The sequence below is a fragment of the Pleuronectes platessa genome, chromosome 3 (genome assembly GCF_947347685.1).
Source record: "Pleuronectes platessa chromosome 3, fPlePla1.1, whole genome shotgun sequence".
NCBI classification, from domain to species: domain Eukaryota; kingdom Metazoa; phylum Chordata; class Actinopteri; order Pleuronectiformes; family Pleuronectidae; genus Pleuronectes; species Pleuronectes platessa.
In genome coordinates, this window is record NC_070628.1 from 5,515,189 (window position 1) to 5,542,792 (window position 27,604).

The 27,604-nt window shown below is 43.6% G+C and overlaps 3 protein-coding genes, 1 long non-coding RNA gene and 2 other non-coding genes across 9 annotated transcripts; 4 read left to right on the plus strand and 2 right to left on the minus strand.

Moving 5' to 3' along the window:
- Positions 1-749: 749 nt before the first annotated feature.
- Positions 750-4,794, minus strand: LOC128433497 (GRB2-related adapter protein). Of its 2 annotated transcripts, none has more exons than XM_053417788.1 (5): positions 4,668-4,794; positions 4,457-4,554; positions 3,556-3,675; positions 1,146-1,310; positions 750-930 (listed from the first exon to the last, which is right to left on the minus strand). In XM_053417788.1, exons 1-5 carry the CDS (start codon positions 4,743-4,745, stop codon positions 750-752), a joined length of 642 nt encoding a protein of 213 aa, XP_053273763.1. In that variant the 5' UTR covers positions 4,746-4,794. The 2 variants fall into 2 exon arrangements, with proteins under 2 accessions (XP_053273763.1, XP_053273762.1); XM_053417787.1 differs by having other exon boundaries at positions 750-929; positions 1,031-1,310.
- A 1,424-nt stretch (positions 4,795-6,218) lies between these two features.
- On the minus strand, positions 6,219-11,979 carry brat1 (BRCA1-associated ATM activator 1). 3 transcript variants are annotated; one of them, XM_053417791.1, is made up of 12 exons: positions 11,578-11,979; positions 11,096-11,244; positions 10,861-11,005; positions 10,350-10,776; positions 9,975-10,103; positions 9,799-9,890; positions 9,616-9,719; positions 9,322-9,508; positions 9,072-9,145; positions 8,658-8,742; positions 8,292-8,557; positions 6,219-7,438 (listed from the first exon to the last, which is right to left on the minus strand). In XM_053417791.1, exons 1-12 carry the CDS (start codon positions 11,702-11,704, stop codon positions 6,539-6,541), a joined length of 2,685 nt encoding a protein of 894 aa, XP_053273766.1. In that variant the 5' UTR covers positions 11,705-11,979; the 3' UTR covers positions 6,219-6,538. The 3 variants fall into 3 exon arrangements, with proteins under 3 accessions (XP_053273766.1, XP_053273765.1, XP_053273764.1); XM_053417790.1 differs by having other exon boundaries at positions 9,616-9,716; positions 9,975-10,106; XM_053417789.1 differs by having other exon boundaries at positions 9,975-10,106.
- Positions 11,980-12,075: 96 nt separating this feature from the next.
- eif3ba (eukaryotic translation initiation factor 3, subunit Ba) lies at positions 12,076-18,745 on the plus strand. Its single transcript, XM_053417792.1, has 19 exons — positions 12,076-12,284; positions 13,437-13,629; positions 13,724-13,843; positions 13,937-13,994; positions 14,115-14,243; positions 14,345-14,502; positions 15,044-15,175; positions 15,282-15,348; positions 15,452-15,498; positions 15,617-15,827; positions 15,915-15,987; positions 16,084-16,206; positions 16,320-16,398; positions 16,617-16,755; positions 16,988-17,113; positions 17,350-17,427; positions 17,722-17,830; positions 17,936-18,048; positions 18,182-18,745. The coding sequence occupies exons 1-18, from the start codon at positions 12,185-12,187 to the stop codon at positions 18,034-18,036; spliced, it is 2,043 nt and encodes a 680-aa protein (XP_053273767.1). The 5' UTR covers positions 12,076-12,184; the 3' UTR covers positions 18,037-18,048; positions 18,182-18,745.
- Positions 16,458-16,536, plus strand: LOC128437582 (small nucleolar RNA SNORD60). Its single transcript, XR_008338236.1, has one exon. It is a non-coding gene; the product is annotated as a small nucleolar RNA SNORD60 (small nucleolar RNA).
- Positions 17,177-17,261, plus strand: LOC128437577 (small nucleolar RNA SNORD60). Its single transcript, XR_008338231.1, has one exon. It is a non-coding gene; the product is annotated as a small nucleolar RNA SNORD60 (small nucleolar RNA).
- A 5,608-nt stretch (positions 18,746-24,353) lies between the features above and the next one.
- Positions 24,354-25,066, plus strand: LOC128437295 (uncharacterized). The gene is made up of 2 exons (XR_008338189.1): positions 24,354-24,457; positions 24,918-25,066. It is a non-coding gene; the product is annotated as an uncharacterized LOC128437295 (long non-coding RNA).
- Positions 25,067-27,604: the final 2,538 nt, after the last annotated feature.

The following is a 27,604-nucleotide window of genomic DNA, read 5'->3' on the forward strand; positions in this document are numbered from 1 at the left end:
GCATTTAATACAGAGGTCTTCAACAGGGGGTCCGCGACCCCTAGGGGGTCCGCGGAGGTACTGTAGAGGGGACGCAACATTTTTGGTTGATTAAACCATTTTTTTGTTTTAAACCGATTTTTTCACCATAAATTTAAATGTCTTTAAATAGACATTAACATGAATTCAACATATTGTAGCGAATGGATAAATGGAGGCAGAAGACGTCAGCGTTCAGTCAGCAATGAACACTAGCTCCTATACCATGCATGTTTAAAATAAAAACATGAATATATGAACCTGTGTATTATTTCAATAGCTTAGTATTGAATGCACAATAACAGGGTAGCTATGTTTATACATGGCACTAGGCCCAGTTTAATATAAAACACAATTTTATGCAATATATATAGTAGGGGTCCCTGCTCCATCTCTCCATCAGTTTGGGGTCCTTGGCCTGAAAAACGTTGAAGACCTCTGATTTAATACAAGATTTATACCACTACAATGTAGTTGTATATGCAGCCAGTCAGTAATCGTAGCTCCTGGGTGTCAATGGAACGAGCCATAGCTGCTGGCAAATACACAAACAAACAATTACAACAACATTATAGTGAGTGATAAACCATTTACCACATGTTTGCACACAGCTTATGAAAGCCAATTGATTATTTGACTAATTGTTTCAGCTCTAGTTCAAATTCATTGTCTCATGAGTTAGATATGTGTCAGCGATGGCCGCCACTGGGCCGAGGGTGTCCGGCTCGGGGTCAGTGGTACAACAACTGGACGTATTGCGGTGGGAAGACGCCGACTCGGCCTCGGCAGCGTCCCGTCCAGGTCGCCGAGCCGGAGCACTCCAGCAGGTCGATGACGTCGCCACGCAGGAAGTGGAGGTGCCCGGTTTGACGGGGGGTGTGGTCACAGAGGGCGTGAGCCACACACGGTTTCTAGACAAAGACGGAGCAGAGCGATGACATCAGACAAACAGGTTTGTGTGTGCGACAGCAGTGGAAAGTGTTTATAGGGATAACTTAAAGATTTGTCATACCACCGGAGCCGCTTCTCTCTCGGGCTGCGAGTAGAGACGGGCCGAGGGGAGGGATTCCTGAGAGCTGCTGTTATACGGGTTGGGGTAGGGGTTGTAAGAAGGGTTGGACAACTGGCGAGGGGACGAGGGACGGTCTATGAGGCAGATGAGTTTCTCCACGGCGATGCTGTGAGTTCTGTAGAAATCCACCAAACGGTTCAGGGAGCCGAACGTCTCGTCCCAGATGCAGTACTGCCCGCCCCCCTCCAGGACGCGGAAATGTTCCACCCTGTCGCCGTAGCTGAGGTGGACGAAGAGAAGGGAGGAGGTTAGGCGGGGGTGCGTGCTCCTTTAAGCTGCTTCATTCCCTGGCCTGTTTCTTTTATGGAGGAAATCTCCCCAGCGTGTGGTGTACACCTCGGTCGGCGTGAGCCACCAAACCACGAACTTCTCTCGGGCTATGAATGTGAATGTATCAATGTTCTATAAGCAGAGAAGGAAACTAAGTAACAAACTATGTGGTACCGTCTTAGCTTAGCATGCTAATATCGCCATATCGTCATTTTCCCAGGAAAAAAACAGCTGGATAAATTATAACCATGACCCAGTGGTGGCGCTGTGGTACATGAGCGACTGAGCCAAGTTTCCACAGTTGTCTTGTCCGCCATTATCTCCGGTTTTGAAGAGATCGGTTATAGGATTCATCCTCTGGGGACCATGATCGTCTGTACAAATCTTTTGACAATCCCGGCGGTGGTCGATCGCAGTTTCCTTCTCCACCGCGTCACATTATCGAGACATTTCAGTTTGGAACAACGTGAACTGACGGAACAACCTTTGGACCGTTTGTAGACTTAATAATTAACCGATTCATTAGAAGCAAGATCATTAAATGATGGCGGACTAATGATAAACTCGACTAAACAACTTTACCCATACAACGTGTCCACCAGGATCTGTCTCCTGACCGGTGTGATGAGTAATGGATTATTGACCAAGTCTCCTCCCTCACGCATTAATCACCTTATTACCCTGAAAGGAGGTGAACAGTATCAAACATCCTGTGACGCTCCGACAAAGAGAAATGAATCAGCCTAAAGAGCTTTTGGTGAATTACTGGTGTAGTTCATATGTTGGGGGTGGAACAGCGGTTTCCTCACAGCAAAACGTCCTGAGTTTGAACCCATCTCTTTACATGACTGTGTCTGTACATTCTCCTCATGTCTGCATGTGATTAAACCAGTTTCCTCCCACAGCCCCGAGACATGAGACAGACTTACTGGGGAAGATAATAATTGTAGATGGTAATCACATGTTTTTCTTTTTTAAATATACTGTTTATGTCATGAGTTTACAAGAAATCAATATACTTTACTGTTTTATCATTAAAAAGTAAATAACAGTAGTTGCACAGAAAAGCACTAATGGTATCATTAAACAGAATCAATATACCAGGGCCCTGAAACTGAAGCAGCTTAATATTCAGCCGTCTTCAATTCTATTTTCCAACATCTGTGTTTTTTCCTGCTGTGACACGTTCAAAATGTCTCCCATTAAAAAAACGAAATTGGCCAATTGCGGGACAGTGGAGCAAATCAACAGCACGACTGTTTTGTGTGGTGGAAAATTACACTCTCACTGAGCGCATGCTGCAGGTGCATGTGGGCAAACTGCATGAATAGGTAACAACATCTAAATTGCTGCAACACCAAAAAACTCCTGAGCAGTGTCGCCCCCTATTGATCACTGTGAGGTAATACACCTTGTGGTTGTACTGGACTGTGTGATGTCTGCTGATGTGTAAGTAAACATAAATAAACTACACCTCTTACGTCCCAGCGCTCGCAGGCAGACAGATGTTTTAGTGTTAATGTGTGCACATGAAGTGCATGTGTGTGTGTGTGTGGCATGTGTCTGTTGCATAATGTACCTGAGTTTAATTAAAGACTGTAGTATTACATAATGCCCCAGTTTCTATCGAACACATTTTAATCTCCCCTCAATCATTAAATGTGTCCCACGTCACTTCAATGATCCACATTACACTTCCTCCTCTCTCTCACTCTCACACACACACACACACACACACACACACACACACACACACACACACACACACTGTGTTGGCACGGCTGTGATATTTTTAGTGTTTTTTTGTGGAACGTATTTAAATAGTCTGCCGCTCCCCTCCGCTGACCCTGACACATTCACAGACACGTGGTTGCTGTGACTTGCTAATGTGCTCAGCGTGATGGAAAACAAGCTGCTGCCTGCATGTTTCCTACAACACGCCTGGTTCCACAGTTTATTCCATCAGCGAGGTGATAAACAGTGTTGTTGTTGTGAAGTTGGAGCCGGGGGGGCAGATGTTCACCTCTGGGGTGAGAGAGACACACTTGGGTGAAGCTGAGGAGCTTATTAGACCACAATATGGTGATGGGGGGGGGTTGCATCAGGCTGTAGAATGAAGTTTGACTTTGACCCTAGCAGACTCGAACCCCTCACTCATCCTGGATGTGGACGATGCCCGCGGTGCGTTCACTGACCTGACAGAGACAGAGAACTCCCCTGGAGCTGATTCACTCTCCCTCACCAGGAACACTCCGGGGTCCTGCCAGCGCAGACGCTGCTCGGCCTCAAGTCTCGACACCCGTCCCACGAACCACCTATTGGAACACACACAAGAATTTAAATTGCACCCTCCTGATGACCTCATTTTGAGAATGGCAGTAACATTCATGTTACTATTTAAATCTGACAGAGCAGTGAGTAACTTGTGATTCACAAATCAGGTCAGAAAGGAGCCTGAGTGGTTCTCGAGGATCAGGACCCAAAAAGAAGAGGGTCACAGAATTATTACTTTTTTAAAGACTTATGTTTAAATACAGTTTTATTTATAAACCATATTCATTCACAGATGTAGATTCAAGGTGCTCTGACATTAAAAACAACACAGAGACAGAAACTAAAATAAATCGAATAAAAATTACAGTTTAAAACAATTTTCATGCAAAATAAAGAGTAGAATAAAAGAGGGGAAGTGATTAAGAGGTAAAATAAAATAAAAAGTATAAAATATTTGCATTTTAGAGTTGAAAGAGTAAAATAATACAAATAAAAACTGAATAAAATATAATGTGCGACAATGGCATTTGTGAATAAAACGGTTCACAAATGGTTTACAACCAACCAAAGAACAACCACAATTATCTTTTCACATTGTTCATTGTGAAATATATATTATTTTAACAAATTAAGGCTTTAAATTGATTTCAAAACTTAGAGGGAAAATATAAAATGTGGGGGTTAAACACTGAAACATAACCTTTGGTGAAGGGGTCACCAATAGTGTTTTGGTCCAGTACTTAAAAGGAACAACAATCAATAGTTTTGATGGGATGAGCACAGAAACCATAAGGAGTGGAACATATGAAGAAACATTTTTACCGATGAGGAAGGAGGGAAATGTAGTTTTCAGGGATGTAGCCACGTTTCCCCTGAATCTCGGCTGTGAACCAACACGAATCATCCTCCATCTCTGTCACCTAGAGAAACACACACTTATATTTGTACTCATGCAGCCTTTGGTCAATGTCCCCTTTTAAAACCTCAACACAAACACACACAGACAGACACACACACACACACACACACATACCTTGATGATGTCTCCTTTCTGGAAACTGATCTCGTCTTCTTCTGATGCTGTGAAAGAGAAAAGAGCCAGCGCCTCCATGATGCACCGAGCAAGCAGAGTCGGCCACAAGAATACTTTCACTTCATGAATGGAGAGAGGGAGAGAGAGAGAGGAGAGCTCAGTGGAATGATGACACCGTTAGAGGATGAGATAATCAGTGTGTGTGTGTGTGTGTGTGTCCGGCTCATTAGTTAATGAGGAGAGTTTTCAGTGCCCGTGTGTCCCTCTGTTCTTCCATGTGACATGAGAGTGTGAACACGGGGAGGAGGCGACTGTCCTCCATCCACCAACACTTTCCTCTCTGAGGGTCTGATGAAGCGTCTCCTCCGGGGAAATAAGTGACAGTGGACGGAGGTAAAGAGGAAAGAAGAGAAGAGGGGGGGGGGGGGGACGGAAATAACCCTGAGAATGAAGTGTGATGACCTGAGGTGTTTAAAACCTCTTATTAAGGTTAATATCACAAGTCTCTGCAAAAGGTTGAGCTGCAGCTGATTCAGATTCATTTAAAGAGTGAAGTGAAATAAAACAGCTGATTGTTAAATCAAAGAGAATAAATATTCACTGAAGAATATTAAATGTACTTTTGTGTTTAATTGGCCTCACATCAGCCGTCTTTGCACCAACCAACAATCTTCTCATTCAAACTAGTGATACAGTAATTGTAGACAATGTTTAAATACAATTATCTGCCTATGTGTCGTATATTCACAGGATTACACTCAAAACTACTGGTCGGATTATCACAACACGTGGGTCAAGAGAGAACTCTTCACTTTCTTTCACGTTGGGAGATGTTTTTAATCATTTGTGCTGGTTTCTCAGAGAATAGTTTATTAATTTGAATGGGAAAGAAACCAGGAAGTTTAAAGGGATTGATAGGTGTGGACCCAAGTGGATTTAAATGCGTTTCTTCATGTACCAATCTAATTCAAATATAATCATTCATTTCTACTGATTCCTCCTTTGATTTAAATTCAGATTTTATTATTTTCTTTGTGAGGACAGAGGAACGGATCACAGCAGAGCAGATTAATGTTTGGATTTGATTGTCAATTAATGTGTAACAGTCATAATTGGTTCGAAAGAAATTATAATTAGTTTGGGGGAAAATCCAAACTGAACATATGAATGTGATATGTCTCTCTCTATCCTGATGGACGTGTCTTCACAGGACACGTTTCAACTTAATGAGCCGTGTCATCTGTTCCACTTCAGCAGCACAGGAGCTGCTCGTGTGATGCCTCCGCTGCGTGGTCACCGCAGATGAGGTGCGACTGTGCCAAGCTGTCACACCCCCCCCCACACACACCCCCCACCCCCCCGGCGCTGTGTGGATGTCCAGAGGGCGAGTGAGTGGAAGAGACGAAGGGTTGATTCCGCCTGGTGAGCCGACGGCGAGCAATGGATGAAACGAAGCAAAGGAAATATCTATTTTTGGCTTCGGGTCAAGTAAAAGTGTCGGCCGGTGGAATAAAGACAAATGTAACAGCATTATATTACATATCACACATCTTACATTCAAAATCATCTTTATTTTCTTAATTTGAAGTCTAAACATTTGGTCGTCTTTGTGTTTTTCATTATTTATACAAAAGTTTCTGGTTAAACTGTAAAATACTAAACTTCAATTACATAATTTTTTTCGATATGTCGATAGTGGAAATCTTTTACACCCCAAACATCTGGTTCAGCATCTGTCCCCCAAACAAATCCATATCTGTCAGGCTCGAATCTTAACAGCATGAAGGCACATGTAGAATTAAGAGTGTGGTGTTCCTCACTGATCACAAACCAACACTGTGTGTGTGTGTGTGTGTACGTGTGTATGTGTGTCAGTAACAGTCCACTATAACTTCCTGTCCTGGTTCTGTATCTTGCTGAGTGTGTGCGGCGCTGGCGGTCAGGATGTCCTGCAGCAGAGACAGAGCAGAGTTGTGGACGTGGTCACTGCTTTGACTCAGTTCGTCCAGTTTCTCGTCCAAACCCAGAGAGCTCAGGATGTCACACACACTGACACACACACTGTCACCGCCCTCGCTTGTGCGTTCGATCCCCACCTCACCACAACGAGTCCGATGAGCCACGTCTGCCTCTTTGACCCGATCCAACCTCTTCATCCCGGGTATCTTTCTGATCTCCCGGCCCCAGCCGCATCCCGGCAGTTCACAGGACACCTTGGAGGCTGCTGCCGTGGCAGGAGACGCACCCGGTGGCGGCCGAGGACAGACAGTGTCCCTGAGTGTAATCAGGAGCTGACAGGCCTTCAGACCCACGGGCCTATCGCAGTCCACCAGACCACTCAGCAAAGCCCAGACGACTCCCTGCTCCACCAGATTCCTCAGCGCGCCGGCCAAATCTGACTCCGCCCCCTCTCCGAGAGGCCGAGCAGAAATCACAGCGTATGGGTGACGCAGAGCAGGAGGCGTGTCGGAGCCCTTCCTGTAACCCCTGTGACCTGAACAGGCCTCGTCCATCAGCAGCTCGGCCAGCTCCAGAGTGTGAACTTTGACCTCCCAGTCCAGATCGGCGCTGCCTAGAGAGAGGACGGAGCTCACAGAGTTCGTCCGCAGAGAGGAGGAGGAAGAGGAGGAGGAAGAGGAGGGAGACGACAGAGGAGATGTGTGGGAGGAACGGGAAGAGAACCAGGCGATGAAATATTGCACAACTGCTCTCCTGGCGAAGGCCTCCGTGTCCTGAGAGAGAATTTCCAGCAGCCGGGTCACGATGTCAGTCTGCAGAGAAATAAACAGAAAGAGTCGAGTAAGGGAGGGAATCGGCAGGGGGCTCCCGATACGATATTTATTGCAATTCTGTAAATATTACTATTCAATATTATGATTTCTTGTGATTTCTTTTGGTTATTTTTTTTTTTTTTAAATGCTGTACCATGGAAAACAGTTGAAACATACCTTCAAATACAACAAGGTCAAATTCACTTAGAGCTTTCCAAGTTTTATTTCAAGTTTTAATTCCTAAATATTAACTTTAACTTAATGACTGCCGGGCAACCAATAGAGAAAATAAATAAAAATGTGCCCTATTATTGTATAGTCCCTGTCAACTGCACACAAACTGACAGATTACTTTTAAACAATAAATAAAAGGTAAATTAAATAGAATGAATAAAAGTTTACTTAAATATAAACTTTGAAATAAACAAAAAGTAGGCTATGCAAAGCTAGTGCTTGGATATGTTTAGATTCTTGTGCACAAATAAGAGCTGGTCAACATGCTCCTACCCCCCCTCCCCGTATAAAACCAATGAATATGTTTAAAAATATATATATATATTGAGATTATACGAGTTCATGAACGAGCGATGGCATTGATGTGTTTCCCTCAAGTAAGAGGGAAACCAAGAATTTAAACTATGGCTGGGAATCAAACCACCGAGCCTGCTGAATAGCGGACGGCCCGCTCCAGGCCTGAGCTGCAGCTTGAGACGTATCCCAGTAGTTGCACAAGCTCATGATGTAACACTTTATAATAAAACTGATTAAAGCCACAATCAGCCGCATTCAGCGTAACACAGCTGCTCATCACTGTGTCCTGTTTGTGTTTTTCAGAGAAATCCCTTCTGCCTACCTGCCCCTGTGTGACCGCTGCCCCCTGGTGCCAGCTGGGCTCCAGTGTCTGTGCCAGTGCAGAGATGGCACTGGCCCGCACGTAGCTCTCTGGATCCTGCAGCGCCTCCCTGAGGAGAGGAGTGCTCCAGCAGCCGCCCAGCAGAGCGCCACACGTCTCCTCGCCTTGTTTCAGGACGCCTGCCAGTTTCCCCAGAAACTCCACCGTGGAGTCCCTCACCTCCCAGCGCATGTCGCACACACGTTTCTTCACCACGTCGATGAGATCTAACACGGATACACACAGTAGAATGAAACCAACACAACACACAGCCACAAAAAGAGCAGTTTGAAGAGAACATGAGAGAAAGCTACAGGGGAACTTTACCTTGTTTGAAATTGTCTGTTAACGAGGAGACGTCTTCACACACACTCATCCACTTCAATAAGGCCTGGTACGACTTGTGTATTACCTTAGACACACACACACACACACAGCAATGTGGAATAACTTAATAATAGATTTTTAAATATTCTAGGCTAGTCAACGGACCGAACTCTAATCCCTGAGGCCCTAAAGCGGAGGTAAATATAGGTAGTATAATACAATCATTGAGTCATGGTGTCACCTGTGGGGCTGAATTAGTAAAAGTATAGAAAGTTCTCAGCCCTGTAGTGAACTTCTGCTCTGGAAAAGTTTTTCTTGGTTTTAGACGAGACTCCTTACTTTTTATTAATGCAGAATATCAATGACAAAATAAAGTTTGAAAAAAAAAAATAGCAGACACACAAACACACTTACAGTGGGGTCAGAGTCAGGATTGTTCAGATATTGTATCAGAACTGTGACGACCTCAGTCTGTTTGTCTTTCATTCCTGGAACACACACAAGGAGAATATCAATTATAATCTAATTTTTATTTAGACTAATTGTTAATTATTATATGTATTATTATTAATATGTTTAATCTTTTTTTTATTGACTTTAATGTCTCCCTTCAGACGCTGTCCATTACAGAATCTATGAAGGTGAGTGAAACAGGAGTTTTTACCTGGGCTGCTGCTGAGACCCGTCAGAACCTCTAGAGCACATTTCTGAACTTTTCCAGATCCAACCAGGTTCCTGAAAACCTCAGAGCAGCCCGAGGACAGGGAGGAAGAGTCTCCACTGACGATCCTCAACAAGGACAGAACCGCCGTGAGGATTGAAACCGGAGGACAGGGGAGCAAGTCCCCAGGCTGAGGGGGGGGGGGGAACAGAACAGAGAGACGTGATGTTAGGCTGCTACACGTTATAAATACTGTGTCTCCTCCTCCTGTAGAACCAGACGCCTTTGTGTTCTCACCATGAGTGTGATCGGTGGAGTGTGGGTCAGACACACACAGATCATCGAGACGCAGGAGGTTTTAATCTTCAGCTTCTCGGCAATTGAAAAGCGATGCTCCTCTACTGCAAGAACAGAAAATAAATAAGTCACATGGACTTTTAACCTGTTCCCTTCTCTAATGTGTTCCTCCCAGTGTGTTACCTGTGGTGTCTGTGCCCAGCAGAGTCTGACCAGTGACAATGTGGAGGGGCAGCAGGAGTATTCTCACAGCCCAAGCTGTGTGGACGGTGTCTCTGAGGAAGAGAAACCCAGAGAATGACACTAAAACCAGTTCAAAAGGAAGTTGTACTGGTGTGGGAGTGTGAACAGATGCTCACTGGTGATGACGACCTCCGCGCAGGAAAGCAGCTGCTGCACCAATGAGGTCCGAGGGTTTGGTGATGTTCAGCATGGACGAGAGAAGACGAGTGACACGCTGGTCCGGGACACAGTCATCAGTGCTGGAGCTGCTGAAAACAAACACAGAGGAACTTAAACCTAAATCTGAACCTTGTTAGAAATATGTATTTCTTTTTATGTTGTGTTTAGGAACCAACTGTGGTTTAAGCCAGCCACCAGGGGGCAATCAACAAATTGTGACTTCACTTTAAGTGGAGCTGTCATGTCGTCTATCATAACATATGATGCTTTGTTGCATTGTTCCCACGACTAATATCTTCAAACCATCAAACCATATGGGCGAGCTGTTCTACCTGTATGCAGCCAGTATGATGTCCATGAGAGGGGGGGTGAGTTGACTGTATCCTGCCGCCACCAGCTCCTGCAGAGAGTCGGCGACTGTCCCGAGCAGCTTGTCCCGGAGAGGCTGCCGGGCCCGAGCCAGGAGCAGAGCCAGCAGCTTGAGAACCTGCTGACTCTGATGGAGCCCGGTGTTCTCTTTGGGAAGCAGCGACTCCTTGAGGAACTGTGAGATTGTCCCGAGCACAGAGGAGTAATCCTGGCTGAAGGGCTCCTCGTCACTGATGGAGGTTTGTGTCCTCTCGACTTTCCCGTGATCCTTAAATGTGCCGTTACCGCCCGGCTGAAAGAAGACCAGGGTGTGGGCGAGCGTTTGATTTGCAGCCGAGGCCACAAACAGACTCGAGTCCGTCTGAAGTTGCAGGAGCGGCACAATGAAATCTGGAGAATACAAAAAAAAGATTCAAATGGTAAAAATGTTCAGACAAAACTAACACGTTGTGAGGAGAAGGTTTCCAGACTCACCTGCTTGTACAAAGAAAGTGAAAGCCTTCGAATGCTGCAGCATGTTCCTCAAGCCCTGGATCCAGCCAATCCGTATGCAGGGATCCTCCCAGAGCCCGGCGTCCCGCCAGTGCTGAGGGTTGAACGCCATGTCCAGAACGGATCCCTGCGACAGAGGGGGGGGGGGGGATCCCCAGAGTTAGCTGGATTTACAACAGTGAGTGACAGTAGTTTAGTAAAAGAACACAAGTTCTACCTGAAGCGTTTTGAAGCCGTGCTCCGTGGAGGCTATTAAACCAGAGAGCTTGAGGGTGAAGCAGATGACACCAGGGTCTGAGGAGGTTTTGAGAACCACAGCGGAGATGAACTCGAGCAGACATGGACACGTCTCCTGCACAGATCCACCTATTAACGTCAAAAATAGAGCTTTAAACACATATTTATAACACGTTATTTGGGAAATGTGCTCCATTCATCATGTGTAAGTTACAGGAGCCGTCTCAGGGACAGTTTTAAATAAAGCTCACAAATCAAAGCAATAAACTGATTAATCAATTAAGAAGAAAAAACTTAAACTGCAACTGTTTTAAGGCTGTTTATTCAATATTCCAGTGGGAAATGATTAACAACCACTGATGCCTGTTTTTAAAATGTGGACCTGAAAGTAACAATTTAAAACGTGTGTGTGTGTGTGTGTGTGTGTCTGTCTGTGTGTAGGGATTATTGAAGGGTACCGACCAGCCTCGGTCAGTCCCGTGAACCAGTCCAGCAGCTTCTCCAGGCTGGTGTCATCGGGCAGAGAGGACCCTGAGCCCCGCAGCACCTCACACACCCGGGGCAGCAGCGACACACACTCCCGGTCCATGGCTCCGGTCCCTTCACACCAACACTCAGGCAACCCACGAGGAAGAAGCTATGTTTTTAGCACGTGCTAGCTTAAAAAATAAAAAGCACACGCTGTAGTTTGTTTTCCTTGTAGTTTCTCTAATCGAGCATCTCGCGGGAAACAGTGTGACGTTTCCCGGGTGTCTCTCTCTTTCTTCCGGGTGAAACATGAGCGTCACCGTAAAATAAACCCCACCAGCCGTGTTCGCCGATCTGTAAACAAACCGAGAAGGCTAAGATACGCACGCGGCGCCATCTTTGTTGGTTCCATGTGTTTTATAGCTCGGCTTTTTCCGCGCAGCGCCGCTTCCCCTTGGATCCGGATCCGGCGCGACGTTTCCGCCGCATCGTCCATTTTCCCCGTAGCCGCACATGGTGCCACACCGGCCCGACACCGCCAGCCTCCCCTCGCCTTAGCTTTGTTTTTAAAGCTCGCGCATCCGTCTCCCAGGCCTGTTAAATGCAAGACACGGTGGACATGGTGGACGACCCCGAGTACGACGAGGAGGAGCCCTCCTTCAGCGACCCGGAGGACTTCGTGGATGACGTCGAGGAAGAGGGTGAGCTGCGGCAGGAAACACGCCGGCTTTACGGCCTGGTGCTAACAGTTAGCACTTAGCCGCAGCGGGCTCCCAGGCGGCGGTGCTACGGATTTTTTACCGCGTCAGCTTGTCCGATTTATCTCCAGGGATTCCGGTTAAAGAAGTTAGCATAATAAATATTTTTCATTTAAAGGGTTTCCTGGCTAACGTTACCCGACGATTAGCCGCCCACTGACGCCGTTTGCAGGCTGTGGCCCAGTCGCTGTCACTGGATCATTAACCAGCCCCGCGGGGAGGCGGAAGCTACCGGGGAAGCATCGTGAACGTGTGTGAACGAAAAGCAGAGGCTCCATTGTGACGCTTCAAACTGTGGATCACACGAACCCGGCTGCTTGTAACCGTCGCCTCGGTGCACACTGGAGATAAAGGGCTGATCCATGAGCCTGATCCCCGGCAGATAAAACGCGATCCAACCGTCCACCAGCTGTGGGCTCCAGTGCCCCACAAAAGGCTTCTGTCGGTGCCTTTTTAAAACAACACTGACTCCGGGGGTGTCTGTGAATCCATCAGTACAATGAGTGATAAACCGAATGATACAGACCCAGCCTCTGTAGACACAGAGACGGTCTGTGGGGGTGCAGGGGTTTGGTTGGATCTACAGCAGTTGATTCATTAACAAAGGCTAAAGTGACTCCTAGCAAGAAAATATCTCATTCATAATCATAAGCCAGAGAGAAGCAGCAAATACTCACTGGATTCTTGTAGTATTCCGGAAATCAATTAATTAATTATTGCAGCACTAATTGTATCTTAGCTATTTGTGCTAAAGCATTCTATAGAGTTGTTATTTGTATAATTTAGGGGTCGCACATCTCAGTATATTACAATTAGAGCCTGACTGATGTGAATCATCTGCCAGTGGTGATACCGATCTCAGGTAACAAGGAAATCAGATATTGGGCAATGATGTCGCCATTAACACCCACATGACAAGACATGTAATTGAGATTTGATAAACAATACGCAAACTATACAGGTTTTAATTGACAGATACCATTAACCCCTTGATACCTACCATTGGTATTTAAAAGGGATGTCGGTGGTCTCATGTAGTTGAAGACCTATTCTTGCTGCTGCCCGCCCTGATCCCTCTCTCCTCCCCCTCCATAGAGCTCCTCGAGGACATCCTGAAGGACAAGCCCCTGGAGGCTGACGGCATAGACTCCGTGGTGGTGGTGGACAATGTTCCCGAGGTGGGCCCAGAGCGTCTGGAGAAGCTCAAGAACGTCATACACAAGATCTTCTCCAAGTTTGGCAAGATCACCAATGAGTTCTACCCAGTGGTCGAGGGCACGACCAAAGGGTACGATCCTGTCGTCTCACACGTGTGATCTGAACTCTCCTTGATGTTGACTTTAAGATTAATTTGATTCTCATGGCTTCTTTTGTACACACAGTTACATCTTCCTGGAGTATGCTGCTCCCACTCAGGCCCTCGAGGCAGTGAAGAATGCAGATGGCTACAAACTGGACAAACAGCACACGTTCAGGGTCAACCTCTTCACCGACTTTGACAAGTGAGTGTGCACTGTCGGACTAAACATGGCAGTAACATGCAAACAAGCGTGTAGGCCACAATAAGATGACGTTTTTCCATTTCATCTTCCCAGGTACATGAACATCAGCGATGAGTGGGAAACTCCAGAGAAGCAGCCCTTCAAAGATTTCGTGAGTGTTTCCTTTAACAGATCCGACTCTTTACCAAATAAGTGGACACAGTGTAATGACCATTTAATGACCAACAAGCTTTACGTTCCATTAACTTTGTGTGTTTGTGTGTCGGTTCAGGGTAACATGCGCCACTGGATCGAGGATCAAGACTGTCGTGACCAGTACAGTGTCATCTACGAAGCCGGAGAGAGGACCGCCATTTTTGCAAATGATGCCAAGGAGCCGATCGTATCTGAAGAGAGAGCGGTAAGTAGTTCTTCACACCTGGGAAATGCACAACTTGTAGATTTGTGTGAAACGTGGTTCAACAGCGGCTGGAATAATAATGTTTGTGTGTCTTCTTCCAGCGCTGGACAGAGACGTACGTGCGCTGGTCTCCCAAAGGCACCTATCTGGCCACATTCCACCAGCGTGGCATTGCATTGTGGGGCGGCGAGAAGTTCAAGCAGATTCAGAGGTTCAGCCATCAGGGCGTGTCCCTCATCGACTTCTCACCGTGTGAGAGGTAATCAACCTTCCTGTTTGGCCGCTGATGAAAGGCTTGTAACTGGGCACATATACTCGTTAAGTGTTCTACAGTGACGTGAACTGTTAGTTATGATAAAGACGATTCACTGCTTGACATCTTAATGCTGCTTTTTTTAAATCAAATCTCAAATTACAGTGATGGAATATGGCTAGTTATTATTCTGCTGTCATCCAAAAAGAAATATTCAGAGACAAACTCCCCGTCACCATTTCTAATATCTATGTAGATATTGTAAAATGCGTTTTAGCTTGTTTATGCAGAAAAGACAGATTTAGTGTCTTCAGCTGCACACAGCTTCCATGTTAACATTTTATTGAGAAGGAAATGCAGTAGAATGTCCTAAATAATGATGATAGATTGATTTGACCATTGTCCATCATGTGGTCTTGTACATCCCATGGTTTATGACAACGAGATGCTTCTTAATGTGTAGTCAAATCGCAGGCAGGATGTAAACAATGAAGGGTTTTGTTGGCTGAGCTTTCTGACGCTGTCTGTGCGGTTGTGATGTCCTCAGGTACGTGGTGACCTTCAGTCCACTGATGGACACCAAGGAGGACCCACAGGCCATCATCATCTGGGACATCCTGACCGGACAGAAGAAGAGAGGCTTCCACTGTGAGAGCTCCGCACACTGGCCCATATTCAAGTGAGTTCATTTTATACTTCTCTTCTTCTAAAATGGAATTTCTCAACCTCACTGTTTTTGTACTTGTTACTGTCGTGATGTTTGAATGTTATTTACCTGTTTTCAGATGGAGCCATGATGGAAAGTTCTTTGCCAGGATGACGCCAGACACGCTGAGCATCTACGAAGCTCCCGTAAGTAAACTTACAACAAAATATCTAGTTGTGTTTGTGTTTCTTTTTATTCGTGTACTAAATGTGCAGGTAGCATTTAACACCAAGTTTCTGCTCCTTCCAGTCTATGGGCTTGCTCGACAAGAAGAGTCTCAAGATTAGCGGGATCAAGTAAGACTCTTTGATAATGATTTTCTGACTTACATCTAATAATATGCATGTTTTCAGTTGTGAGAGCATTCAGTGTGGATATTTTTTAACAAGTGTGTGTGTGTGTTTGTGTCTACAGGGACTTCTCGTGGTCTCCTGGTGACAACATCCTAGCATTCTGGGTCCCTGAGGACAAGGACATCCCAGCCAGAGTGACTCTGATGCAGATGCCCACCCGTCAAGAGATCCGGGTCCGCAACCTTTTCAATGTTGTCGACTGCAAACTGCACTGGCAGAGAAATGGAGATTACCTGTGTGTCAAAGTGGACAGGACTCCTAAAGGAACACAGGTGAACAGCAGGAACCAGGAAGAGGGGAAACAGGAGGGAGATGATCGGTGGAAAACTTATTCTAAATGTATTTTTTTTGTCTCTAAGGGTGTGGTCACCAACTTTGAAATCTTCCGCATGAGAGAGAAGCAGGTTCCGGTCGATGTGGTGGAGATGAAGGGTAAGAACATAAACGCACAAAGGAAAACGTAACTCGGTGTTCGATTCTCGTTGAAGAAGAAGCCTGATCTATCGTCGGTTGTGTTCATCTTTCCAGAGGGCATCATAGCTTTTGCGTGGGAGCCCAACGGCAGCAAGTTCGCTGTCCTCCACGGAGAGGCTCCTAGGATCAACGTCTCCTTCTATCATGTCAAAAACAACGGCAAGATCGATCTCATAAGTGAGTAGATTGGACGCACACGTTAACCGTTCTCTTGACACTGTGTGTTGCACAGTGAAAGACTCCGTACAAACATTCCACTGAATGTGCCACTGTGCTGTTTGTTTCCACAGAGATGTATGACAAGCAGCAGGCCAACAGCATTTTCTGGAGCCCCCAGGGACAGTTCCTGGTGCTGGCTGGACTCCGGAGGTACGTGTGTGTGTCTGTGTGTGTGTGTGTGTGTGTGTGTGTCTGTGAGAGACACAAGCAGCCACTGATGACAAACTAAACTTGTCTGACACCTCGTATGAGAGCTCAGCTCCTGATTCTAACTCTTATCTGACCCTCGATTTTATATATTTGCACCTGTGTGTTTGTGCTGATAGATGCCTGTGTGTGTAACCTTTGTTATTTTCTTTTGTGTGTAGTATGAACGGAGCTCTTACCTTTGTGGACACGTCAGACTGCACCATGATGAACATAGCGGAGCACTACATGGCCTCGGATGTGGAGTGGGACCCAACCGGTCGCTACGTTGTGACCTCCGTCTCCTGGTGGAGCCACAAGGTACTGAAGTCCTCCGAGATGAGCTTTGTCACAGACGTGTCAGTATCACTCTGTTTGCTGATATGAAAACATATTCTACAGAATAAACAATGCAGAACGTATGTGCATCTATGTATATATTTGTAGAATTTAGATATATTTGTTTTAATAAGAGTTCCAATAAAGTTGATGATTAAACTGTAAAATACAAACTAACTAGTAAGATCTCACACTGACCTGTTTGTGTGTCTAGGTGGACAATGCGTACTGGCTGTGGACGTTCCAGGGTCGTCTCCTTCAGAAGAACAACAAGGACCGCTTCTGTCAGCTGCTGTGGAGAGCCCGACCTCCGACCCTGCTCAGTGCAGATTCCATCAAGGTACCACTTTTGTCATGATGTAATATACACACTGTGTAAATGTACACTTGTGGAAGTGTCTGGAGCCACTGATGACAAACCTAACTTTTCTGACACCTCGTATGAGAGCTGCTCTGTAGCTCCTGATTCTAACGCTGATCTGAGGCTCACGACCACAATGTTCTCTGGATTTTCTTGATGGCTCTGGATCGGATGCTCTTCACACAGTCAACACTCTCTCTCTCTCTCTCTTACAGACGATCAAGAAGGATCTTAAGAAATACTCAAAGATCTTTGAGCAGAAGGATCGTCTGAGCCAGTCCAAGGCTTCCAAGGTTTGACTTGATTTTCATGTTTCTGTACTTGTTAAGTCAGTTTAAAGTAAAAAGCAGTTTACAGATAATGTGATTAAAAAAAAAAAAAAAAAAACATCAGAGGCAGACTTATTTCGTTCAGGAAGAGGATTAAAAATCAGCTTTGAAGCAAAACTGCAGTAACTCCAGTGTTTTAAATTGGAAAAGCTTCTTGTTTACAAGCCCTAATACGAGTCTGTATGAAGCTATCACAAGTATAATCTGTAGTGACAGACACAAAGTGTTTTAACACAATATGTTGTTCTGTGTGAGTAGGAGCTGGTGGACAAGCGCAAGACCATGATGGAGGATTACCATCAATACAGGGAGAAGGCGGTACAGACCTACCTGGAACAGAAGAGCCTGCGCCTCGAGCTCCGAGGAGGTGAGACCTCTCGCTTCAAAGATCCTCACCGTCCACTTCCCTCTGCTGTCCTTCATTTAAATAAGGAACAGATCTCTGACTGTTTGTATTTGTTGTCTTCACTAGGCGTGGACACCGATGAGCTGGACAGCAACGTGGACGACTGGGAAGAGGAGACTATCGAGTTTTTTATCAACGAAGAAATCATTCCTCTCGGAGATCTGTAGTCCCCTCCGCAGGTAACACTCCAACACACTGTCACTGTCCATTGTGCTGTCGCTGCATTGCATGACCAATTGAAACACAATTATTAAACAATAGAGGACATGACATGAGCTCAGTGGATTGATTTAAGTTCCTTCTCCGTCGCAGTCGTTCCGTTTTTGTGTGGAAGGAGGAGAGAGGAACTGCGTCATTGATTGGAGAAGGACGACGACCACGCTGTGAATCTTGAGGTTTCCTCACAAGCCTCAACCTTCAACGTTAGCGACATCATCAAAGCCCGCCTCGCAGATCGGCAGCCACGTGGAGGGACAGGAGAGGATTCTTTCTACTGAATACTTTCTCTTTGTCTCTCACCATCTTCCGCCCCTTCCCCCCCCCCCCCCCCCGTGGAACTTGATATTTAGTAAGACAGCGTCCTTTTTTCTATTCATTAATTGGAGTCACCCACCCGAATCTCATTGGACCTTCTTCATCCTCTGGGTTGTTTCTGAACTAGCCTCACCATGCTAGTGTGTCATCACAGGGCAGCACAGGGGGCCGTACCGCTGTGGGGCGGAGGTGTTGTGGCTAAACAAGAAGCCTTGTTAATAAAAGTGTTGATGTGGCGCTATAGTGGCCTGTATCCTCCTCCTTTCAGACTGGGCTTTCACACAGGGAGAGGTTGTGCAGTGGGAATAACTTTAAATAAACATTCAAAGTCATTACTACCTGCTCCTGTCTGAGTGTTTGATTCTTTATTACATTACAGGATTACTATTAAACTGCTTGACTGATTTCCATGACATGTTTGTGAAGGGAAGAGGAATGAGGACCGAGTGAAGAAGCCATAGATTTAGAGCAGGTCCAGGAATTTTATTTCCTCTTCTTTAACATGGGTGGAGGTTTGGACTAATTTAAGACTTAACATTTTCTCATGTTAGCAAAGGGACAATAATGAAATTCAGAACTTAATCAGAATGAATGAATGGTTTATTATTAGGGAATTAAGACAGTTTTATATGAACGGTTCAGTCGTTAGCATCTGTGAAAGCAAATTTGCGTTTTGAGCGTTAAAGAATATATAAAGAGATATATTTAAAGATTTTAAATTGGAAATAAATCTAGGTTTGATAAGGGGCTTTAGATTGTTTTCCTTTTGGGTTCAAACAAGTTTGTGTGATGCATACTGGTCTTCATGTTCATGTGGAGCTGGTAACCAAGGTACTTTATGATGCTGCTGGGATTTTAAACACATGGCAAGAATACATAGTTTTACATCTAGGATGTGTGTGTGATCCAGTCACATTCAGAACAAATCATATCTCATAAACACATTAAAGTTCTCACAACTGCCAACCAAACACTGAGATGCCACTAGAGGTTGTTGTTTCAGAAGTTTAAGGTCTGAAAGTCTCCTTTCTCTTCTGAATAAAGGTTATAGTTATGTTTCACTTTTCTTATAGATTTTGAATTCTATCTCAAAAACCTTTGACTCTGTTTCAATAAAAATAATAAATGCTTTTTTTTCACAACTGTTTTTCCATTAATGTTGCATAGGTGAATTTTGCCAACCTCTACACTGCCAAGAACTCCATAACCTTCACTGTTCATTATATAATCATTAATAGTAAATATTGAGATTTCTAATTAAACTAGATCTAAATGAGACTGATCTTTACAGTTTTATTGCCACATCTTTTATGAATTATAATTACAAATTGTCTTATTCTTAATTGATGATTGTACTGACTTTTCATTAATAATGTCATTATTCTTAACTGATAACTTTATCGTTTTAATTAATAATTTTATAATTTTATGAATAGGTTTATTATTTTAACAATCATAATTTATGATTATTAATAATAAGCCAACATCAAGTCTACCTATTATTGCACAACATGAGTGTAGCGGAGGAAGAAGAGGCAGATCCAGTGGATGGCACTAGTTCACCTTCACGTTGGTTAACATCTTCCAATAAACCAAACGAAGAAGAAGTAGAACTTGTCTCAGTTAGTGGCAAACAAGTGTCAATACAGGAATGTACATAATATATTTTTTGTTTTTTATTGATTGAAAAAATAAAGAATCATTTGTAAGAGCACAAAGAGAAAATCCACAGAAGCACATTCAGAGCATCTAGTGACAATTAGGATTTGCAGTCATTTATGTCATATTACATGTTATAATATGACATGTTATATTTTATATGTCAGTAGATGACGTTTAATCCAATGCAATTTACAATAAGTGCATCAACCATGAGGGTACAAAGCCAGAGCAGCAAGCATCATGTAAGACAGGTCAAGGTCGTCCAAGAGGCGGTGGAAGCAGCTGGAGATGCTCAAAGGCTTCTTCCGACTTTTGCTCAAATTCTTTTTCTTTTCGCCCACTTCCACGGTTTCAGGAAATGAAGAAATCTTTTCCACCCTTTTTTGATCTTTTTTGTCTTTGGTTTTTCATCCACTGTGACCTCTGGTTCCTCAACTGAGACCTCTGGTTCATCTCCGGAGACCTCGGATTCATCTCCGGAGATCTCTGGTTCATCTCCGGAGACCTCGGATTCATCTCCGGAGACCTCTAGTTCATCTCCAGAGACCTCTGGTTCATCTCCAGAGACCTCTGGTTCATCTCCGGAGACCTCTTGTTCATCTCCAGAGACCTCGGATTCATCTCCGGAGACCTCGGATTCATCTCCGGAGATCTCTGGTTCATCTCCGGAGACCTCGGATTCATCTCCGGAGACCTCTAGTTCATCTCCAGAGACCTCTTGTTCATCTCCAGAGACCTCTGGTTCATCTCCGGAGACCTCTTGTTCATCTCCAGAGACCTCGGATTCATCTCCAGAGACCTCTGGTTCATCTCCGGAGACCTCTTGTTCATCTCCAGAGACCTCGGATTCATCTCCAGAGACCTCGGATTCATCTCCAGAGACCTCGGATTCATCTCCAGAGACCTCTGGTTCATCTCCGGAGACCTCTTGTTCATCTCCAGAGACCTCTGGTTCATCTCCGGAGACCTCTTGTTCATCTCCAGAGACCTCGGATTCATCTCCAGAGACCTCTAGTTCATCTCCAGAGACCTCTGGTTCATCTCCGGAGACCTCTTGTTCATCTCCAGAGACCTCTAGTTCATCATTTGAGACCTTTGGCTTATGGTCTGAGAATTTTAATCCATTGTCTTTGTCCTGCAAGATCTTCTGTTCATATCCAAAGATCTTCTGTGGCCTGTTTTCATTGAATGGATGAACTTCCTTTAATCCTGTTAGCTTCCGGTTATTAAATCTGCTAGAATTAATAAATTGTTCTATATTAGAAATAGAGTTCTGTTGTTCCATCTCCATGTCTTTGATTTTATCCGCAGAAGCCGCAGACGTCCTCAGCTCCATTTGAAGCTGCTCTTTGAGGTCCTGGATCTTCTTTTCATACTCAGAGATCTTTTGTTTATCCTCGGAGATCTTCTGTTCATACACAGATAACTTCTGTTCTTCCTTGGAGATCTTTTGTTCATACTGTGAGATCTTTTCATCATTATCAGATCTCTCCATTGTGATTTGCTCTTTGAGGTCCTGGATTTGTTTGAGGAGAAGCTTTTCCTGGTCAAAGTCAACTGGATGGCTCTTGGCAGGCGAAGCATGAAAGAAGGCTGTCTGCTTCATCTTGTTGTTGCAATGCTCTAACTCCGCGATCTTTCTGTTGAGACACAGAATAGCTTGGGTTTTTTCTTTAATAATGGCCTTCTTTTTAGATACTACAGTCATTAAAAGCTCTGCCTTCTTTTTATAGAGTGATCCCTCTATGATCTCTCGAATGCGGGGCACATTTTGGGAGCTGGCGATAAGGGTATGAATTAATTTTTTCAGGATCTCCTTCTCTGCTTTTTCTTGTTCGTATTTTCCCTCCATACACTGAAGGTCCATCTGAAGATTCTTAATAAGAATTCTTATCTCTGCAGAAAGGGAACTCCCCCCCTTAATGGTCGCCACGTCACAATTGCCTGGATAATGTCGTTGAGTTTGGAGCAGATGGTCCTGGGGGATTCCTGGTAACTTGTTCACTGTTGCCATCTTGCTAGAGAATATAAGCTCTTCTTCTTGTATGGTCGGCAGTTGGCAAGTAAGTAAAGTGTAGTACAGCAACATCGGGTACACATGACAAGTTAATTCTGTCATCAAAGGAGAGTAGACTCTAAAGAAATGATTCCAAAGATTATAGGAGTTAACACTTCTTTGAACTTTTCAATAATTTCCTGTATTTCAATGAACAAGAAGCAGAAAGTTTTGATGGAATTAAAAGTAATTTAATAAGAATCTATGATTTCTACTTTTCTACATATTCAACAATTTCAACATTTTCTTGAATAAACTTAGTCATTAAAGACCTAGCTGCTAGTTAGTGAAGCGGAGGAAGAAGAGGCAGATCCAGTGGATGGCACCAGTTCACCTTGACGGTGGTTGAGACTTTTATTCTGGGTTCCTTTGTGAGCCTGCAGAGAGGTGGCATCATGCACTGGATTTTCATATGGTCTCTTTTTCAATATTGATCGATGATTTACTGATCAGTAAACAAGAATAAATACGCAGTTTATCAAGGGGCTAAAAGTGTCGTGTTCAGAGCTTCTCTATCGAAGCTAATTCTCGTCTGTGCTAATCTCTCTCTCTCTCTCTCGCTCTCTCTCTCTCTCTCTCTCTCTCATGTTAGTTTTTCAAACAGACGGAATCTGTCACAAGTCATTTGTCAAACTGAGATAGAAGCAGGGAAAAAAACAAATACAAAGTCAAACGTTTTTCATCCAATAACTAAACAGTTTTCTGCTCACAAATAGAAAACCTTCACATTTAAAATGCTTCATATTAAACTGAAGAATGTGATCATCTCACCATCAGCGGCAGTTGGAATTAGCTGATGAGTTTTAATATAAAGAACGATTATTATCTTTTTTGTTGACCACACCAACAAAGTCACCCAATCGCTGCAGTATAGGTCATAAACCCTGTTTCCTCCTCCAGGGACAGTTCCTGGTGCTGGCTGGACTCCGGAGGTACGTGTGTGTGCAGGCTGGTCTCATCACAATTTCGTAGGAAATGCTACTAAAAGTAATGCACCAAAATTCGTATGAAGCAGGGGCTGGAGAGCCGTGGGTTGCAGACCCCTGTGTGGAACCGAATTTGTATGATGTATTGGACATTTTTGTGTCTCCTGTGGCAGCAGTGTCCATCACTTTTAGCTGTCCTCTGGAAACACTTCCGTTGTCGTTTCTCCTCTATTTGCAGTGCGTTTCTCTATTTGCAGGGCGGTGCTGCGCGTTTGTGTATTTGCTGCGCACTTTTTGTATTTGCTGCGCATTTCTGTAATGTGTTGTGTTGTGTTGTGAAATGATGAAGATGTTTTCTTACTTTGCTTGTGTTTTGTCAACTTGCATGTGTTTTCTTAAGTTGCTGTGCGTTGAGCTCTCAGGGCCACTGTAGAAAACTCATTAGAACTACAAAAGATGGGAACAACACACACACACACACATACAGAAACGCCATTCAATTTGTAGTTCTCTGTATTGTTCTTCCTGGTTTAGATTAGGGTTGTGAAAATAGGGTTTAGAAAACCTATTAGCGGTTTGTTATTTTAACCATGAATGAAAATATTTAAACTGAAACACACATATCTCGACATAGATATCAGCAACACACATTTTCGTTATGAAACATTGCTAAAATATAGCGTTTTCTACCAGTAATACAGCAATCTCCGCCATCTTGCTTTATCAGGGCGCTGCGGAGGTCCGAAAATGTAGCGCTAAAAATTCGTATGATTCATTACGGAAATTTGGACATTACTGTTAGTACGATATCTTACGAAACGTTTCATGATACCACGTTGCCAGAGTGATATTAATGCAGGATCCTGTATCGTGTTGGCATCTGATAGTTTTTACCTTCTTTTTAACCTGTTAAAGTGTCTTTTTAGTAGTTTTTCCTTACTCTTGTTGAGGGTTAAGAACAGAGGATGTCTCACCATGTTAAAACCCTATGAGACCAATTATATTTGTGAATATGGGCTATACAAATAAAATGATTGATTGATTTAGATTCTGTGTTTTTATCATTTCCTTCTTGTAACTCACTGGTTGCATGGAAGCTGGGGACTGGGAGGAGGAGGAGGAGGAGGAAGAGGAGGAGGAGAAGGAATAAAACAGAACCTTCATGGAAACGCCCCACTGCAGATTTATTACTGAGCTGCATGTAGATAATAAAAGGTAAATTGTCTCGCAAATGATGAGCATCACCACAGGGCCAAGCAGGCAGCCCAAAACAAACAGGTTTTAGAACGGGCACTGCACCACTTTGCAGATTGGACCTTCTTCATCCTCTGGGTTGTTTCTGAACTAGCCTCACCATGCTAGTGTGTCATCACAGGGCAGCACAGGGGGCCGTACCGCTGTGGGGCGGAGGTGTGTTACGGTTTGATGGAGGAGATGGACCCAGGATGCAGAGGTTGTTAACAAAAAGGGGATTTAATATTAAAAAGGCTTTAAACAAGAAAGAAACAAAACAGGAACACTACACTAGTTAAACAGGTGACAAAGCGCACAGAGAACAACGAAGCAGGAGAAGCTGGTCGAGACAGCAAGCACAGACAAACCATATCTATACTTGTGGAAACGGGCAGACAAACGAGTACAAACCGACAAAGGGCTTGGGGAACACAGAGGCTTAAATAGACACAGAGGGAAGGCAGGAACAATTACAAACAGGTGAACCACATGAGGATTGGAGAAGACAATCAACGAACAGGAAGTGAGACACCGAGAAGCTGAAACAAGACACAGTGACAGCGGGGCTACAAAATAAAACAGGAAATAGAAAACACAAGACAGAAAACCATAAACATAAATGACTGAGCGTCACAAGGTGTTGTGGCTAAACAAGAAGCCTTGTTAATAAAAGTGTTGATGTGGCGCTATAGTGGCCTGTATCCTCCTCCTTTCAGACTGGGCTTTCACACAGGGAGAGGTTGTGCAGTGGGAATAACTTTAAATAAACATTCAAAGTCATTACTACCTGCTCCTGTCTAAGTGTTTGATTCTTTATTACATTGCAGGATTACTATTAAACTGCTTGACTGATTTCCATGACATGTTTGTGAAGGGAAGAGGAATGAGGACCAAGTTAAGAACCCATAGATTTAGAGCAGGTCCAGGAATTTTATTTCCTCTTCTTTAACATGGGTGGAGGTTTGGACTAATTTAAGACTTAACATTTTCTCATCTTAGCAAATGGACAATAATGAAATTCAGAACTTAATCAGAATGAATGAATGGTTTATTATTATGGAATTAAGACAGTTTTATATCAACGGTTCAGTCGTTAGCATCTGTGAAAGCAAATTTGCGTTTTGAGCGTTAAAGAATATATAAAGAAATATATTTAAAGATTTTAAATTGGAAATAAATCTAGGTTTGATAAGGGGCTTTAGATTGTTTTCCTTTTGGGTTCAAACAAGTTTGTGTGATGCATTATGGTCTTCATGTTCATGTGGAGCTGGTAACCAAGGTACTTTATGATGCTGCTGGGATTTTAAACACATGGCAAGAATACATAGTTTTACATCTAGGATGTCACATTCAGAACAAGTCACATCTCATAAACACATTAAAGTTCTCACAACTGCCAACCAAACACTGAGATGCCACTAGAGGTCGTTGTTTCAGAAGTTTAAGGTCTGAAAGTCTCCTTTCTCTTCTGAATAAAGGTTATAGTTATGTTTCACTTTTCTTATAGATTTTGAATTCTATCTCAAAAACCTTTGACTCTGTTTCAATAAAAATAATAAATGCTTTTTTTTCACAACTGTTTTTCCATTAATGTTGCATAGGTGAATTTTGCCAACCTCTACACTGCCAAGAACTCCATAACCTTCACTGTTCATTATATAATCATTAATAGTAAATATTGAGATTTCTAATTAAACTAGATCTAAATGAGACTGATCTTTACAGTTTTATTGCCACATCTTTTATGAATTATAATTACAAATTGTCTTATTCTTAATTGATAATTGTACTGACTTTTCATTAATAATGTCATTATTCTTAACTGATAACTTTATCGTTTTAATTAATAATTTTATAATTTTATGAATAGGTTTATTATTTTAACAATCATAATTTATGATTATTAATAATAAGCCAACATCAAGTCTACCTATTATTGCACAACATGAGTGAAGCGGAGGAAGAAGAGGCAGATCCAGTGGATGGCACTAGTTCACCTTCACGTTGGTTAACATCTTCCAATAAACCAAACGAAGAAGAAGTAGAACTTGTCTCAGTTAGTGGCAAACAAGTGTCAATACAGGAATGTACATAATATATTTTTTGTTTTTTATTGATTGAAAAAATAAAGAATCATTTGTAAGAGCACAAAGAGAAAATCCACAGAAGCACATTCAGAGCATCTAGTGACAATTAGGATTTGCAGTCATTTATGTCATATTACATGTTATAATATGACATGTTATATTTTACATGTCATTAGATGACGTTTAATCCAATGCGATTTACAATAAGTGCATCAACCATGAGGGTACAAAGCCAGAGCAGCAAGCATCATGTAAGACAGGTCAAGGTCGTCCAAGAGGCGGTGGAAGCAGCTGGAGATGCTCAAAGGCTTCTTCCGACTTTTGCTCAAATTCTTTTTCTTTTCGCCCACTTCCACGGTTTCAGGAAATGAAGAAATCTTTTCCACCCTTTTTTGATCTTTTTTGTCTTTGGTTTTTCATCCACTGTGACCTCTGGTTCCTCAACTGAGACCTCTGGTTCATCTCCAGAGACCTCTGGTTCATCTCCGGAGACCTCGGATTCATCTCCGGAGATCTCTGGTTCATCTCCGGAGACCTCTAGTTCATCTCCAGAGACCTCTTGTTCATCTCCAGAGACCTCTGATTCATCTCCAGAGACCTCTTGTTCATCTCCAGAGACCTCTGATTCATCTCCAGAGACCTCTTGTTCATCTCCAGAGACCTCTTGTTCATCTCCAGAGACCTCTGATTCATCTCCAGTGACCTCTGAGTCATCTCCAGAGACCTCTGATTCATCTCCAGAGACCTCTTGTTCATCTCCGGAGACCTCTTGTTCATCTCCAGAGACCTCTAGTTCATCTCCAGAGACCTCGGATTCATCTCCAGAGACCTCTAGTTCATCTCCAGAGACCTCTGGTTCATCATTTGAGACCTTTGGCTTATGGTCCGAGAATTTTAATCCATTGTCTTTGTCCTGCAAGATCTTCTGTTCATATCCAAAGATCTTCTGTGGCCTGTTTTCATTGAATGGATGAACTTCCTTTAATCCTGTTAGCTTCCGGTTATTAAAGCTGCTAGAATTTATAACTTGTTCTATATTAGAAATAGAGTTCTGGTGCTCCATCTCCATGTCTTTGATTTTATCCGCAGAAGCCGCAGACGTCCTCAGCTCCATTTGAAGCTGCTCTTTGAGGTCCTGGATCTTCTTTTGATACTCAGAGATCTTTTGTTTATCCTCGGAGATCTTCTGTTCATACACAGATAACTTCTGTTCTTCCTTGGAGATCTTTTGTTCATA

What these genes read in the sequence shown, in the direction of transcription:
- brat1 (XM_053417789.1), bottom strand. Translation starts at nt 11,704, where the DNA reads ATGGACCGGGAGTGTGTGTCGCTGCTGCCCCGGGTGTGTGAGGTGCTG. An exon ending in ATCATACTGGCTGCATACAG is followed by an intron (nt 10,107 to 10,349) that starts GTAGAACAGCTC and finishes GTTTGTTTTCAG; the next exon opens with CAGCTCCAGCACTGATGACT. An exon ending in GCTGGGCACAGACACCACAG is followed by an intron (nt 9,720 to 9,798) that starts GTAACACACTGG and finishes CTGTTCTTGCAG; the next exon opens with TAGAGGAGCATCGCTTTTCA.
- eif3ba (XM_053417792.1), top strand. Translation starts at nt 12,185, where the DNA reads ATGCAAGACACGGTGGACATGGTGGACGACCCCGAGTACGACGAGGAG. An exon ending in CTCAAGATTAGCGGGATCAA is followed by an intron (nt 15,499 to 15,616) that starts GTAAGACTCTTT and finishes TTGTGTCTACAG; the next exon opens with GGACTTCTCGTGGTCTCCTG. An exon ending in GCCAGTCCAAGGCTTCCAAG is followed by an intron (nt 17,428 to 17,721) that starts GTTTGACTTGAT and finishes CTGTGTGAGTAG; the next exon opens with GAGCTGGTGGACAAGCGCAA.
- LOC128433497 (XM_053417787.1), bottom strand. Translation starts at nt 4,745, where the DNA reads ATGGAGGCGCTGGCTCTTTTCTCTTTCACAGCATCAGAAGAAGACGAG. An exon ending in ATTTCCCTCCTTCCTCATCG is followed by an intron (nt 3,676 to 4,456) that starts GTAAAAATGTTT and finishes GTGTTCCAATAG; the next exon opens with GTGGTTCGTGGGACGGGTGT. An exon ending in AGAGAGAAGCGGCTCCGGTG is followed by an intron (nt 930 to 1,030) that starts GTATGACAAATC and finishes GTCTTTGTCTAG; the next exon opens with AAACCGTGTGTGGCTCACGC.